The 15,263-nt window shown below is 49.7% G+C and overlaps 8 protein-coding genes across 8 annotated transcripts; 1 reads left to right on the forward strand and 7 right to left on the reverse strand.

Annotated features, from left to right (window-relative positions):
* Positions 1-12: 12 nt before the first annotated feature.
* On the reverse strand, positions 13-279 carry N7518_006651 (uncharacterized protein; the record flags this gene model as incomplete). Its single annotated transcript, XM_057187578.1, has 2 exons — positions 13-86; positions 141-279. 2 exons carry the CDS (start codon positions 277-279, stop codon positions 13-15), a joined length of 213 nt encoding a protein of 70 aa, XP_057039281.1.
* A 2,059-nt stretch (positions 280-2,338) lies between these two features.
* Positions 2,339-4,978, reverse strand: N7518_006652 (uncharacterized protein; the record flags this gene model as incomplete). Its single annotated transcript, XM_057187579.1, has 1 exon — positions 2,339-4,978. One exon carries the CDS (start codon positions 4,976-4,978, stop codon positions 2,339-2,341), a length of 2,640 nt encoding a protein of 879 aa, XP_057039282.1.
* A 547-nt stretch (positions 4,979-5,525) lies between these two features.
* N7518_006653 (2-(3-amino-3-carboxypropyl)histidine synthase subunit 1/2) lies at positions 5,526-7,235 on the reverse strand (the record flags this gene model as incomplete). The annotated part of the gene is made up of 1 exon (XM_057187580.1): positions 5,526-7,235. The coding sequence occupies one exon, from the start codon at positions 7,233-7,235 to the stop codon at positions 5,526-5,528; it is 1,710 nt and encodes a 569-aa protein (XP_057039283.1).
* A 199-nt stretch (positions 7,236-7,434) lies between these two features.
* N7518_006654 (uncharacterized protein) lies at positions 7,435-7,729 on the reverse strand (the record flags this gene model as incomplete). The annotated part of the gene is made up of 2 exons (XM_057187581.1): positions 7,435-7,442; positions 7,492-7,729. The coding sequence occupies 2 exons, from the start codon at positions 7,727-7,729 to the stop codon at positions 7,435-7,437; spliced, it is 246 nt and encodes an 81-aa protein (XP_057039284.1).
* Positions 7,730-7,790: 61 nt separating this feature from the next.
* On the reverse strand, positions 7,791-8,556 carry N7518_006655 (uncharacterized protein; the record flags this gene model as incomplete). Its single annotated transcript, XM_057187582.1, has 4 exons — positions 7,791-7,991; positions 8,062-8,309; positions 8,330-8,511; positions 8,543-8,556. The coding sequence occupies 4 exons, from the start codon at positions 8,554-8,556 to the stop codon at positions 7,791-7,793; spliced, it is 645 nt and encodes a 214-aa protein (XP_057039285.1).
* Positions 8,557-9,978: 1,422 nt separating this feature from the next.
* N7518_006656 (bromodomain-containing protein) lies at positions 9,979-11,259 on the forward strand (the record flags this gene model as incomplete). Its single annotated transcript, XM_057187583.1, has 2 exons — positions 9,979-10,152; positions 10,201-11,259. 2 exons carry the CDS (start codon positions 9,979-9,981, stop codon positions 11,257-11,259), a joined length of 1,233 nt encoding a protein of 410 aa, XP_057039286.1.
* A 345-nt stretch (positions 11,260-11,604) lies between these two features.
* N7518_006657 (WD40 repeat domain-containing protein) lies at positions 11,605-12,909 on the reverse strand (the record flags this gene model as incomplete). The annotated part of the gene is made up of 2 exons (XM_057187584.1): positions 11,605-12,466; positions 12,551-12,909. The coding sequence occupies 2 exons, from the start codon at positions 12,907-12,909 to the stop codon at positions 11,605-11,607; spliced, it is 1,221 nt and encodes a 406-aa protein (XP_057039287.1).
* A 395-nt stretch (positions 12,910-13,304) lies between these two features.
* On the reverse strand, positions 13,305-14,793 carry N7518_006658 (glycoside hydrolase family 7 protein; the record flags this gene model as incomplete). Its single annotated transcript, XM_057187585.1, has 3 exons — positions 13,305-14,072; positions 14,135-14,518; positions 14,578-14,793. The coding sequence occupies 3 exons, from the start codon at positions 14,791-14,793 to the stop codon at positions 13,305-13,307; spliced, it is 1,368 nt and encodes a 455-aa protein (XP_057039288.1).
* Positions 14,794-15,263: the final 470 nt, after the last annotated feature.

Consider the following 15,263-nt stretch of genomic DNA (forward strand, 5'->3'; position numbering starts at 1 on the left):
AATCCCACAGCTTCAACGGCGCTGGCGCTGGTCGTCATCATCATCATCATTATTCTTGTTATTTGCCATCCTCGCTAGCTCGTTCTCTATGCTAGCTGTCAGTTTCCCTCTTCTGCATCCATGTCAGAAACGTAACGTACCTCGAATCTGGTCGATTTGCCTTGCGGTGTCTTGAAGCATCTGGTCCCATTTCATCTGGTACTCTTCAACGATTGTCGGCTTGTATCTGTTCTGTGGCTCCTCCTTGGGTTCCTCCTTGGGTGTCTCGATTTTGTCCATGGTGGATATGAAAGTGGTGTTCGAGAATGAAGTAGGTATAGTTCTCAGGGGGCTCAAGAAGGTGGAAGTGGGTGGATTAAAGTCAAATCGACGTGCGACAGGAACGGCTTTATATAAACGACACCACCCCAGAATTAAAATCAATTAAAAATCAATAATAAATCGTCGACACTAGAACCCTGTTCTTAATTTCCCAAAGAGAAAAAAAAAAACAAAACCCAAAAATCCCTGTCAAATAATGTCGACTTCGGAAATAGACCGGTCACGCGTCTAAAGGTCAAGGAACGCGTTCACCGACATCCTCCCTTTTGGAGCCTAAATTGAAAAACGGGCCATCGGTCCGCTTAGCCTGTCTTAGGGAAGAGCTGAATTGCCGGTTTCTGATTGGCGAGATCAGTTTGTGACGGGTTTTTTTTTTATTTTTACCCCTTGAGCAAAAGTACCGTTTCAGAAAGTGACTGGACTGGATGGGGATGATGTCAGACCATAAGGGGACCTAGCATAGTACATTCTGTACAACAGTTGTACTCCATACCTGATCATTCCAAATCTGCCTTGTCGGTACGACTAATAGGATGGCTTCCAGCATACCGAAGTTGTCCCGCACCCAATCGGGGGCTGAGGAACCACATCCGCGCCAACCGATCGGATATCTTGGGTCGCTTTAAGGGGTGGGAAAGGATTGATACGTATCATATTGAAGAAGAATCACAATTTTAAAGAATAAAAAATAGAAAAATAAAAAAATAAAAATAAAAAGGGGCACCGGGGAAGCGGGTAGAACTGGATTCCCTCCCAGTGATCGCCCGATCCACCCGAGTTGATACTTCTGCGATCTATAACGGAGTACTCCGTACTCTATGGATATACTCCACTACTTTCACAACGGGCAACAAAAACAGATATAGATCTTGGCGCCCAACATCTTCAGCCCTGAAGTTCAGCCCTGAAGTCCAACCCAGAGTCCAACCCGGAAGCCAACGAGCCAACCTTGGAGCCAACCCTCCAACCCTGGAAGGCTAGAAGGCCGAAAGGGCTGGCTGAATCACACGGACCGCTCGAAAACCCTATAACACTGTAGTATGTACAAGGTAGAGCCCAACACTACCCGGGATCCTGCATGGCTCTATTGGCCCAAATAGCGTTTACACCGCCGATAGCCCCGGGACGTGCAGAGCCGTAGACGTTGCATCTCGACAATCCACGTGGTTTGCATACGCTAGCGCTGTGTCATGGCCGTTGTCCTTGACCGCATCCCTCTATCCATCTACGGCCCGACACGTTCTGAAACGCTAAGATGCTTTTGGTGCTTTTGTCAAGGGCATGTCAGAACAGTCAGATGATGAAACCACAGTTGGGATGTTTGATCGGGGCTATGCTTGTTCATTCCAGCTGACGGAAGATGATGGTTTAATGGGCTTGCTTGATTACATTCCGCTATCTGAACGGAGTTGGTCTTGCCTGTGCATTATTACTGGCTGTTATTATAGTTTGTCCAGGGTATCAAACCTTAGACTAGTCAAGGGTTCAATATCCAACACAAGGGAGATACGGTCATTGGTCTAAGGCTACAAGGATGAAGAGATAAAGAGCAAGCGGTAAAATAATACCTGATCCTTTAAGATATGTCTTTACATGGTCAACTTCCACATTCATTCCCCATGCAGGTCGGCAAATGAAAGTAAAAATAACAAATAAATCGTAAATTCTGGCGTTGGTGCCTGCATCCATTGGCCAGTTATGTCAACGCAGCCCTTCCCGAGGAACCGCCCATAGACAGCCTCAGCCCGGTTTGAAGAGGGGGTGGCAGAAACACGTATGCGCAATGCGCCCATATTCGCATGGTACAACGCCGGGTTAAGACATGATATTGATCCCGCTGGGATAGATTGCTTAGAAAATATTTCATAAAAGTAGATAGACTCCCATATGACGCCAGTATATGAGATCGCTGAAAAAACCGAGAGAAAGGAAACAGGAAAAAAAGGGAAAACAAACTTAGGATGAGAACCATGAAAGTCCGAAAGTCCGAAACGGAGACGGTGAGCAGCGCCTCGGACTAATGCGAGTCTGGGAGGAACCAGTCAAGGTCATCAGACTCGAAATGCGAGGCGGATGTTTCCGGTGCTGCAATGTCACCTTCGAAAGGATCGACAATCCCGTCATCAAAAGGGACCGTTGTCTCCGTCTCCGAAGGCAGACTGCTGCGCCGCTCGACGAGGTCAAAGAACTCACCTGCAAACTCAGCTAGCTCATTAGCCACTTTGAGCTCCAGGATTGCTTCAAGCACTTGCATTTCCTTTTTCCATTTGCGGTCACGCTGCGCCTTTTCCTCCTGGCGACGGCGGCACAGGCTGTCACGAGGGAGGTCCGCCACGCAGTTGGGACACAAGTATGTTTCCTCGCAATACGAGCATTTGCAGGGGGAATGAGTGTATATGCAGTCCGCGCATACATACACCCTGCAGCCTTTGCATTCGCGCAGATAGCTAGAACACCTAGGACGTGGATCCCTGATACCGCCTCGGACATCCCTGATTCCGGTCATAGGATCAGCCGGGGGGCAGAAAAAGGATTGGCAACCTTGCCATCGTGGTTCGAATAGCGGCGAATCAAAGAAGGTGGAGGATGAGGATGAGGGAGGGGAAGAATGGTCAGATGCAGGGGCCGAAAATGAGCGAGTTGGTTGGTTGGAGAAGAAGGAAACAGGAGCCGACTGATCACCAACATGTGATTCGGGTGTATTTTCCTCGTCCATACTATCCTGACGTGAATCGTCAATGTAGCTTTTGTTGGTCGAGTCAAGAAGCTCCTGGCTTCTGAATAGTAGGTCGTATTCGGGAATTTGACTAGAAATAAGAGATCCCGAAAGATTTCCAGCCCACCGATTTTGAATGATTTGCTTTTCCGTCTCAAGGTCTCGGTAACCGCAAATCCTTAGGCGAAGCCCGCGGAGGTCATGTTCAATGCAGAGAGGCCTTGAGCAGCTCTTGCAGTGCACCTTCCACTGTGGTGAATCGTAACATCCTTGACACAAGTTACGCGGACACGGTGAGACTTCCCGGTTAGGTGGTCCTAGGAGCCACTTCATCATCGCCAGATGACCCGTTTCAAGCGAATAGTCCGGCTTGCTCGGATCCCCATATGCATACTTGGGGAACGTCTTGCTCCATTCACTAACTGTGTACTCTAGGTCCTCCCAACCTTGGCCACGAGGCAAAGGTACGGCTCGTACTTGGTCCACCTCACCATTGCGAGGTCCGATGCTAATCCCACCTCCCCCAGAGAGGTCAGGCTTGGTGCAGCACCAATGGAAATTGAGGATAGGCGGTGGGTCCAATCCTGTACCATGGGGTTGATGGGGATCGGTCAGAATATCCACGGGATCCTGCATTGAGCCTGGAGAGTGTGTGGCCCCTGGTGCCCACCAGAAAGAACCCGGTGCATTCTGGGCTTTTTCAGACGAAGATGTTGTGCTTCTGTGAAGATACGGCCGTTCGTGGGCACAGCTTGCGCAGAGTGTTTTACGGCATCCGACACAGTGCATCAGGACGCTGCAATGTTCACATCGCTCTGAGATATCCTCGAGGCAGTTGTCACAGCGGATCTTGTCGACAAATTGGGTATGACTCCGGCGCATATGGGCAGGCGTCATTTTGCCTTCACCCCAGTCGATACCCTCGCCAGTTCCTAATGCCTCGCCATAAAATCCAGTGTCGCGATTCTCCCACAGCTTTCCATCGTATACGTGTGGCTGAGAGGTCTCAGTTTCGGTTGGGCCGATCCAATTTTTGGATCTCCAGAGTCGATCAAAGACAACCCAGACTTCCGGCGACCCTGCTCCATGCGGGAACCTTGATTTGACATAACCGGCTCTGCGAGCGCATCTACCGGCAGGTGTGGTACACCAAGCGGTATCAGTCCATATACCTAGCTTGTGGCAGATATTGACAAGTTCATGGGTCGACTCCGCGTCAGCGTCCTTCCGCATCAGTGAGGATGATAGATAAGGGCGTCTTCTATGGTGACGACAGCGATAGGCGTAGATACTCTTGAGAGCAAGTTGTTGCATCCCGGGAGAGCTGCCGGTGTTATTCTCCATGTCCATGTCACACTGCAGCGCGAACATGGTCAAGAAAGGAACGATGTGATATTTCAAAGACACATTCTTGCAGCCCCGAACGGAGAGATGTACCAGCGTCTCCCGACGTGAATGCAGCACAGTTGAGGTCAGGTTCTCCCCCGAAATGGCCGTGTTATCCAGTTCTAGACTTTTCAAACACCTACTGAATGGGATAACCACATTCATCAGGAACATGTCTAGCGCGTAAGGCCTGGATTGACGCGCGGGCGCTGTTTCAAGGCCGCTTGGGTCATTGATTGGAGGATTTGGCAGAGTGCTTGAAGGAAATTGTAGGCGAAACGAGAGTGACTTCCATGCGGTCGGATATGATCGAAGAAACGTACGGAGGTAATTTGAAGTGTGATACAGCTTTATGATGGTATCGGTCGGGATCTGAAGTAATAAAGACTCGAATATAGGTGCATTTGTTGTTATCACTCGCTCAAAGGTGGACAGGGTCCGTTCTTCTGGGATAACAGAGTGTTGTAAGGCATTCTCCAGCACCGTCGGGTGCGACGCTGGGTCCTCACCAGGAACATTCCCCCTAGCCATAGTGTCGAGATCGTGATTCGTCATATGTTCTGGGTGAACAAAAGATGCCAGTTCTTAGGTCGAAGATCGAAATGGCGCGAGGTCGCGAGCTCGGCGGTTAGAGACGCGGCACATGATAAGACAACTTGAAGATGCAATCGAGGGGGGAAGCACACCCTGAGGTAAGCCACCATGCAAGGCCATTAAAGGTAAAGAGTCGATAATTGAAAAGATCAGGTAGCAAGGGCTGACGAATTGGGGTATCTGAAGGGGAACGGAGAAAGGGAGGGGTATAAAAGGAGGGGAACAGACGAAATCCCCAAAGAGAGGGGAAAGCAAAGAAAGAGAGAATGATTATTTATGCCCCTATGACGCTGAATCAATGAAAGGAAGCAAAGGCGTGGGAAAACAAGTGCAAAAGGTGAGCGACACAAGGTGATATCCGGATGCGCCCGTTAGGAGAGACCAGCGTCATGTGATAGCCATCAAAACCCCGGATTTTCAGTCGTTCGTAGATTTTGTTATGCATAGGAAATACGATGCACTGATCGCTGAGTCTATTGCAAATGGTTTCTATGCTAGGCCATGTGGACTAATGTTTGTCGGTCGCATCGCCTACAGTGTAGCCCCTCGCAATACCCTTGCGCCCTTCCTTGACTAGGGTACTATCATCCAAGTCTTCCTCATCATATCGAATATCAAAGTCGCTACCCAGACCCTTCCATGTCCGTTGAGATCGCAAGTATTCAGCCCCTGGTGAAAAGGCACCGCCGATCATAGCCAAGTCACCCTTAGCTCGTCGCGCCAGTGCCCTAGCAGCGGATGGCCCGCTGGTGGATGATCCATCAACTTGAGAAGCGCGAGGCGCGGGATCCCGCATTGGGCGGGAATGTGAGACGTATCGACCGGTCCGAAAGTCAAACTCAGGCGGCGCCGACTCGGGTTCTGACATGTCGTCCTCATCGGACATGGTTGTGCCAGTGGATGTCTCCTGGTCATCTCCATTTCCGTTGACCTCCTGGGCTGGTGCGTCGAGGACTGCCTGGAAGTCACTCTGCCACGCTCCTGTCCATACCCGGTCTGAGTCGTTTTTCAAGGCCAGCTCTAATTCGAAGGGAGTGATGACTGGCTTCCAGAAATCCTTGCTATCCACCAAAGAGCTTTCCCAGCAACCAATGACCACCCAACCACCGATTTCACTGAAATTGGCTACCTTGGCAGCATTCAATTTGCCAACCACGAACATATAGCTCTTCTTGCCTGCTTTGGCAATTCGTTCCTTGACATGTTCCACAATATGCAGGTAGTTCTTGACACTCAAAGTGTTGATAAGAATGCCCCAGATAGGTACGGTTGTCAGAGAGGCAAGAGTGCCATAGCGGCGTCGCAAAACCGCAGTAGTTGAAGCAGGCAATGGATTAACGTTCTCATTTGAAAGGTCGTTGGTAGGATAAATATGGATTGCTGCAACGCGAGACGCGAGCGTCATCATGAGGGCTGTTGGCGGATCGGATATGTGAAACAGTTGCCAGTCGGCCAGAGTCTCGGGCGCCTCTCGAACCGACTCGGGAACTGTGCGATTGGGAATCGATGATGAAGGTTCATGAACAACTTCCGTTGCATATATATTGCTATATCCCTCTTCCATCAGGCGAGCGTATACCGTAGGAACGTGGTCTGCAAAGGTAACGTCGGCTGCGATGATAACCTTGGTCGTTGGATCAAGATAAGTTGCCTTGAACGCTCGTATCACTGGTTCAAGGGGCAGATCCTTATGTGTGAAGACATGGATCACGGGTAGCCGAGCTGTTGGCGACAGACAGGACCTCCCGTAATGCACAACCACATCTGCGTCCACATGTTCCGCGGCCACTTCGTCAACGCAGCAGGTCCCGTAGGATGTGTCGGCCAAAATTGTCAACCGAGGAGAGTATTGTTCTGTTTTATCCTCCACCTGGAGCTCCGTTATCGAGTGAGCAAGGTCGGCATCGGCGTTGCTAGGGTCGGTTTGGTTCGAGGGCTGTGTGCCATTGGTGCCGACTTCTTCGCGTTCCAGGCCCCGGCTGAGCAATTGAAATACTCGCGGGGCATCAGGAAGCATATCATCTGGGAACTGGAGAGCAATGCGCTTGTACCGCGCTTGCCGAATATCCTTCAATGTGCGCTCGATATCGTAGGTAATGGAAAGTTCATCGTCTGACACTGGAGCCGTTGGGTCTCGCGTCGCCACTAGGTTGATTTCTTCGAGAATACGATCATCAGCAGTCGACAGCACAGGGGCTGACTTCATTTCAGACCCCATTTTTGTAAGATAGAGGGAGGAAGCGTGGTAGTGAACCAAAAATGACGAGAAATTGCAAAAAGTTTTTTGGAGAAAAAAAAGATCCCCCCACCACCCCGCCAATGGATAACGGTAAAATACAACAGAGCCCATTGGCAGACAGCAAACCAACTGCCTAGAAATCGAATTTTGGTGCAAATATAATCAAATTATTCCCGGGTCACAGAGCTATTTACGCATTTCAACATTTCAACATAAAAAGGCAAAGGATATCTACAAGTCCGCCCGTGCTGGCTCTTCCGTCCAAACCCTGCGAAGCAATTCGCGGATCGGCGCGCGTTCAATCGGCGAGGATTCCAATAAGTATTAGATAGCGCAATATCAACCGCATTAATGAGATCTCCCTCCTTAATCCCGTAATCCTTCACGCCACGCGTAACCTTGAGCTTAGTCAAGAGGACGTTTAAACCGTGGATCGCATTGCTATCAGGCAGGGCGTCGGCCAACTGCTTCATAGTCTCAGAGATATTAGGTGCATTTTAGGAGACGACGTGCGGGAGAACAGCAGTATGAGTTTCAATGTGGGGAAGATCGGAAGGACATGTCTACGCTGCCCAGGCATGTTCCACAGAGCCAGGCACCATACAATGCCTTGGATCGTGCAGATTGAGAAGAAGGCTTCTCAATAATTTCAGGAAGGGAGGACGCAAGTGCCCGTATACCCTCGAGCGCCCATGTTGATGATTGTGTTCGTGTTGCGCGCGTAAAGAACCTCGGCTATTCAGGAACGTATTAGATTCTTGCATAGGAAGCTAGTGCAGATTAATCAGGTTGCAATGGCGTTGACACCGCTAGTGGCACTCATAGGCACCGGCGAGGTCATTGTGAGATCTACATCGTAGATGACCGTGCCGGGCAATATTTTGGGCTCCGAGCAAGTCTTCTTCAATCCATTGGCAGTCTCACTTAGAATCGGAGTCATTTCCCTAAAGAATATGTAGTCGGAATACAAAATATGCGGTAGTCTAGTGCGAATGCTGATCGCCTTCCCAAGACCAATAGTGCTTTCGCCTCCAATAGAAATGACCGAATCGGCTTCCTAGGCCTTCGCATACCCAAGAGCGTCGTGACATTCATGGGAGTATGCATAGTCGCACCGCTGAAGATACCCGCGATCTGGCCCTTGAGCAACTCCTTCGCTTTTTCGGCCTGGCCGATCTGCAGGGGTGTCGAGAGCACCAGCGGGGCCTTCACTTGTAGCCGGGAGATCTCATCGGGGAGTTCTTGCAGCGAGTCACTGCCGAAGATGGACAGGGTTGGAATTGTACTCGAAGGTATCCATTTTGTGTTTGAAATTATCTGAGGGGAGACTTGTCATCTTATAGTCCCCACCGCATTCAAGCCTGTGGGGTTTTATGAAAAGTCGTAATTTGAGATTCTCCGAGCCATGCAATGGCGGCTTTTGCGGTTAATATTAAATGGCCGATCTGAATTGTTTGGGTACGCTCGGTCCTTGTGTGGCTACGGGTATTCCGATCATAGTGGACATACTATGGTGGACGTTCGATCCACAGGTGGATTTTGTGCCTCGATATAAATTCCCCCAAAGTAGCTGGTGGTGCTTTGCTGCATGAGTCCCAAAGTCGCTTTTATGAGACTCAGACTCAAGCTTGGATTTCAGTACAGGCTCAGACTCCTAACGGAAAACTTGAATGAGTGATTTTTAGTGGTACATAGGCAAACTAGGACTAGCGAAGCCCCTCTCCTGTAGTGGTATATCGGATCAAGTTATCTATGGGATATTCAAACTATCCTGGCTCAATGCGCTCTAAACTATTATATCGCCGGCAAAAAGTTGATGAGCGGAGCGGCAAGGATATTCTCGCAGCGGAAAGCGAAAGCACTCGAGCTTCACGCCCCAACGGAGTGACAACAACTAAATTGTTCAATGCAGAGGATCTGCGGATGTCAGTATGTCATTTTCGTTCTATGGATCACTTCGGGTCGGCCCTCAAATACCCACAAGCCGCAACCTTGGAAGTTTCGGTTCCTATTTGATCATATTGATATCACCGTTGAGACTCGAACTAATCAACATAACGTGTAAAGAAGGTAACTGAGGCATAGTAATTCGGAGTTCAGAGGTACCTAGCTAAATTTAAGAATGTCTATTCAATTTCTGGCTTCTCATACTGCATTATATCTCTATTACAGATTCTCAAGCTAGAACAGACACATGAAGCAGATACACGGACTGCAGTAGCGGCTGTTCAATCTTTTGTTCCGCTTATGGATCTCATTATCCTCAACTGCCTCTCATTCTTAATAGAACGTTGTCTATATGTCTGAAGCATCCCACTCACGTGATATGATCGTTGTGTCTGTCCATCAGCCCCCGTAGATCTTCCTCTCCACTCTCCACTCTTCTCCTCACTCACATCTGTGCGCTTCTATGGTTCCCAAGTGAATGCATTGAATTTTCCTTTTCTGATATTCTTTGTGCCTTTCATAGAAAAATCAAACATACAATACATCTCCCGAGGTCAAAACCAACAAAGTCTATATGAGTGGACACAAGGACCCCGAAGACACCAGTGAGCATTGACCACCAGGTTCTACACCGAATTGATCTCTAACCTCAGATTCTATTTAACTCAGAATTTCATTATTGAGGAATGAAGACTACAATCAATTCAGAGACCCATACGATTTTGCATATTACCTGTCGCAATTTCAGCATTGCCAACATCCGCAAATCCTGCAAATGGACAAAGTAGAGATGCAAGCCGATAGCGGGCCAAATCTTCTCGCCAAGCGCATGGCTTGTGAAGAGCTGGATATCTCTCCCGGTACCAAAAGAGCCAAAGGCTTTCATGATGGGTTGACAGAGGTGGTTATAGCTCCAGCTATAACCCGGATAGTTCCTTTCCCCGAGAAGGTATGCTAGGACCTTGAAATGCCAAGAAACGTTCTAACTGTTCTGAAGCCTGCAGTTTTGGAAGAACGAAATGGCGAGATCGAGTTACGAGTTGTCAACAATGATGGCTCTAGAGAGAGCACGATTATCCTTACAGGTCTTAAATGCCTATTTCAAAAGCAACTTCCGGAAATGCCCAAGGATTACATCGCACGTCTCGTCTACGATCGTGCTCATTTATCGATCGCTATCGTTAAGAAACCTCTAGAGGTCATTGCCGGTATATCATTCCGAGAATTCCGAGAACGCAAGTTTGCCGAAATTGTTTTTTGTGCAGTCTCGTCTGATCAGCAGGTGAAAGGATACGGAGCGCATCTTATGGCCCATTTAAAGGACTACATCAGAGCTACTTCCCCGGTGATGCATTTTCTGACCTATGCCGATAATCAGGCCATTGGGTATTTTCAAAAGCAAGGCTTTACTAAAGAGCTCACTCTCGACAATTCTATCTGGATGGGCTGTATTAAGGATTACGAAGGAGGAACACTTATGCAATGCTCTATGCTTCCTCGAATACGGTATCTCGAAGTTGGTCGAATGCTTTTGAAACAAAAAGAATCCGTCCTAGCCAAAATACGTACCTCGAGCAAAAATCATATCATTCATCAACCGCCTATGCAATGGGCTAACGGCGTCGTTCCCATTGACCCACTCTCTATCCCTGCCATCCGGGCAACTGGCTGGTCTCCGGAGATGGACGAGTTAGCACGACAATCATGCCACGGATCTCGTTTCCGCGGACCCCATTTCAACGAATTTCGTCGTTTTATTAACGATATCCAAAACCACAAACAAGCATGGCCCTTCCGCAATCCAGTCAACAAAGACCAAGTCCCTGATTATTACAATGTCATTTTATCACCAATGGATCTATCAACCATCGAAGAGAGATTAGAGCGTTACACTACTCCGAAGGACCTTCTCGCCGATCTTAAGTTGATTTTCAGTAACTGTCGGCAGTACAATGACGCCACAACGGTATACGCCAAGTGTGCAGTCAAACTAGAGAAATACATGTGGAAACTGATCAGGGAGATTCCGGAGTGGTCTGACTTGATTGAAGAATGATTGGTGCTACTGCATTCTTTGGGGTCAGCTGTGTGAGGTTTTTGTATGGTGGGAGTCGGTATCGGATTTGAGAAGCTACACGGAGCAAGGTATCAATGATTCGATATTTCCTGCGATTTTTAGCCCCTAACGCCCCTAATGCTTAGTTGACGTTCCCGTGGACATCAGAATAAACTAGAGCCAAGTAAGGGGGAGACATATGTATGTACATATCGGAGATATAGATATTCTTCCTCTAATTGGCCCTTAAAACCCCTAACACCAACGCTATGTACACTTTTTCTTGTTTTCGGGCTGAACAATCGATCTGCAGATGTGGGTATCAGAGAATGGGATATTGAGACATTAGTCCAAGTCATGGAACGCCATGACATGCTGTCCACCAGTGCGGTCCTTGCCCTTCAACTTCTTGCGCTTCTTTCGGTCCCTTGGATCCTCGCGACGTTCCGCGTCGCTGTTATCCGAATCCTTGTCGTCATCACTATCATCCATGTCTTCGTCGCCAGATCCTTCACCAATATTTTCCTCAGCCTCGTGCCACACCTTGACGGTTTGGCCACCACCAGAGACCATCCGGCCCTCCACGTCAAAGCCCAAGCCTACAACACCATCGATCTCATCATGCACAACCTCAGAAACGACTTGGTTCGGTCCGATGCGCACAAATTTCACTTTTCCGTTTGAGAGGCCTGCGGCCACAACCTTGCCCAAGTAGTCAGGCCCAACTGCCATTGTCTCGATGGAATCTCCGCCATCGGCATTGCGGTCGACGTAGATCCGCTCATCCTGGTCATCCCACGCGCCCTTCTCCCAGAGAGTGAGGATACCGCTGGCTCCACCAACAATCAACTTCTCGCCTCTACTGGTTCCGCTGGAGGGCAGACCACCCATAAAGATCGAGCTGACCAGTTCTTCTTCCTGGTTCTCGCTGCGCACCAGAACGCCCCTCCGGAGATCTGTCACGGCCAAGGTTGTTCCACCGGTTGTAACCCACTGCTTGCTAAAGCCCGATGTGCTAGTTTCGGAAGCCGGCAGAGGGGTAAGAGAGGAGATGTAGTCGTCGTGGGGGTGGTGCGTTTGTTCAGGTCGCGCCGACACTTTAGAGTAGGGGATACGGAGATCGTAGAGATGCAGAGCGCTCGAGTCGGTACCGAGGAGGAGGGTTTGAGGAGAGAGGGCGTGAATCATGGTTGGCGCATCAATGGAGCTATACGACATCAAAAAAAACGAGAGGTCAGCCAAATGCAAAGGTCTGGATCGCAACGTTTGATGTTCGGGAGAGTTCCTTTACCCGTTCTTCTCAAAAGGAATCACAATCTTGTTTTGCACCTGACCAGTCTCACTGATTGCAGCTTTCACCATACCGTCTGTACCAGCCGAGTAGAGCATCTTGCCATCCGTACTGAACCCTAGGGTACGACAGCTACCCTTGTGTCGCCGAGTTCTCCACATTGTGTCAATGTGGCCCTTTCCGGTCCGGGCCAACGAACTCGGTGCGACATCTTCGTCGCCTTCTCCTTCTAAGGAAGGCAGTCGGAAGGTCTGGACGTGGCCCGAGGCTAGACCGACAGAGACTACGGGCTCCTCGGGGTGGATAGCCTGAGCGAACAGGTCCGAGGAAAGCGGAAGCGTGCAGACCGTGTCGAACATGGTTGCGAAATGCGACGGGGGTGAGCACGAAATACGAAGGCTTCTAGCGAGCCTACTAAATTTTTGAATTCGAGTGAATTGAATCAAGAGAATCAATTGCAAAAAGCTGTAGCTTCAGGGCTGGCCGTTTTTTTTCTGCCGGGCCGAGAATACCCCGACCGCCTTCTTACTTGTCCAGTTCAAATGAGCCCCGATTCTGATAAACAGCTCTGATTGTAAGAAAGATAAAATGGAACCAAGAATACAGACAACTATCGACCAAAGAGACTTATACACAGTTCACCATTTCCTTCCAAATTGGGCATTTGCTACCACTGGCTCAAGGATGTATGCAGCACGGAGACCCCGCATTCCAAGTATAGCCGAGTTCAGCAAGTGAATGTCATTTCGACTCTCTAGGAAGAAGCGTATGTGGAGCCAATGGGGCCGACCTTGATGTTAGAATAGGTCACCTTGGCCGAGCCCGACTCGGCCTCAACGGTTGCTGGGTCGCCTGAGGTGGTGGCACATGTACCGCGAGCAGCACCGGGATCGGAGGCAGAGGCATCAGTGGGGTAGACCTCCCCGTCCAACCAGAGCATGTTAGCATAGTGGTCATCCCACAGGCTCATGACAAGAACCATTCCCTGGTCCAACCCCTCGCCCATGGTAGCCAGACCACCGTGCTGGGCGAAGATATCCTCATCGCCGAACGCTTTCTTCTGGGCTGTGCAGAAGTCGGTGGTGATCGAGTTTCCTGTGACACCGCTAACATCCGAGGCTGAGTTGGCGATGACTTTTCCGTCCTGCACGTAGATGCGCTTGATCTCGCTGAGGGTGCCGGTGTCGGTGCCGTCGCTGGTGATGAACTGAGTGACCACGGTTATCTTGGACTTAGTGTCAACGGTCATGCCGGGACCGAAGAAGGTCTCATTTCCCATGCGGAAGGAGTTAAAGTCACATCCATCGGGATCGCAGGTTCCTGCGTAGCGGGTGGAAGAGTAAGTTCCGCCACAATCATCGCCCTCGCACATGGTCTGTTCGGGGCTGTCGCAAGGGTGAGGTGTGTAAGCAGTGGAAATGCTATTGGCTTCCCAGATATCCATCTCAGGGCAGCAAGATCCGTGGCCGCCAACACCAGCGTTCTTGTCGTTATCAGAAGGCACCCAGCCGTCCACGTTAGCCTGTATCGCGCATCAGTCATTTTGCCCGCAAACCGTTCGAATTGACCAGTATAAAAACTCACCTGGCCGTTGATGAACTTCAGATCACGAGGGCACTGTGAATCACAATAACCAGTTCCGTACTTGGCACCTGCCTTGTTGCCCGCGTACTTAGCCAAGCCACCATCGGAATCCATGGAGACAAAGTACAGAGCTCCATTGAGTCCGCAGGGCAGCCCGGAAGTATCCACGTCGAATGTGAACTCCTGGTTCTTCAACTTGAATATCTGGTAGGTACTCTCGTCCTCCATCAGGTACAGACGAGAGCCAATGTTGGCACCAGTGACGAAGCTCAAAGTGAGGGCATTGCCATCAGTGGTCGCACCGTAGGTGCCGGCGTAGTCAGCGCCGTCCAACGCACAGTTAGTGGCGCAAGTCTCGTCATCGGGGCAGAGAGTCGCATCCCACTGTTATCATACAAGTCAATCAACGTGAACGCTCATCTTCTCGGTTGGGGTTCTCTTACCTCGTTTCCAGTGTAGCAGTTGGTGTAACCATCGACAGAGTGAAGCCAACGCCAGTTGGCATCGATGACAACAGAGCCCTGCTGGTCGGTGCAACTGCCCGCGGCAGTGCACTTTTGCCAGGTCAAAGAGGGATGGGTCTCAGCCGTCAATGTGCCAGCTTGCTGGGCACGGGCTGCCGCCGCCAGGACGGAGAAAAGGAGTGCGCGTTGATACATTGACGATGAAGCAGAGAGGTCGGTTTGCAATGTGTTCTTGGTGTCTTGTTTTCTAGCCTGCAGCTGGTGAACACAAATAATCTCGGGTGGGAATCGGCCATTATATGTCTTTTCTCCGTACAGGATTTCTCTGAGCCGTGACTAAAGTCCTTTCCATAGCATGACCGATTGACGGACCGTGAAGCCGTTACCAAATTGGTATCGTCAGAGAGTCCACAATCATCAATGCAGGATCAAATTCCATACTAGGTGACCTCCGGCGTTGTAGGTGCATTAATTTGGGACTGGAACCGGCGCCTGAATCAGGAAGGGAATGATCATCACTGGGTGACGTTTTGTTATAGGATGTCTCAAAATCCTGACTAATATTGGAGTAGATAAACATGCATGTTATTCGTTTCAACACCCGTGAAGACGGAGTATGCCCCGATCCAGTTCTGTCGATTGCTGTATAAGATTCGGGGAGCTTA

This window comes from Penicillium psychrosexuale, assembly GCF_028828465.1.
Source record: "Penicillium psychrosexuale strain IBT 29551 chromosome Unknown utg000004l, whole genome shotgun sequence".
In the NCBI taxonomy this organism is placed as follows: domain Eukaryota; kingdom Fungi; phylum Ascomycota; class Eurotiomycetes; order Eurotiales; family Aspergillaceae; genus Penicillium; species Penicillium psychrosexuale.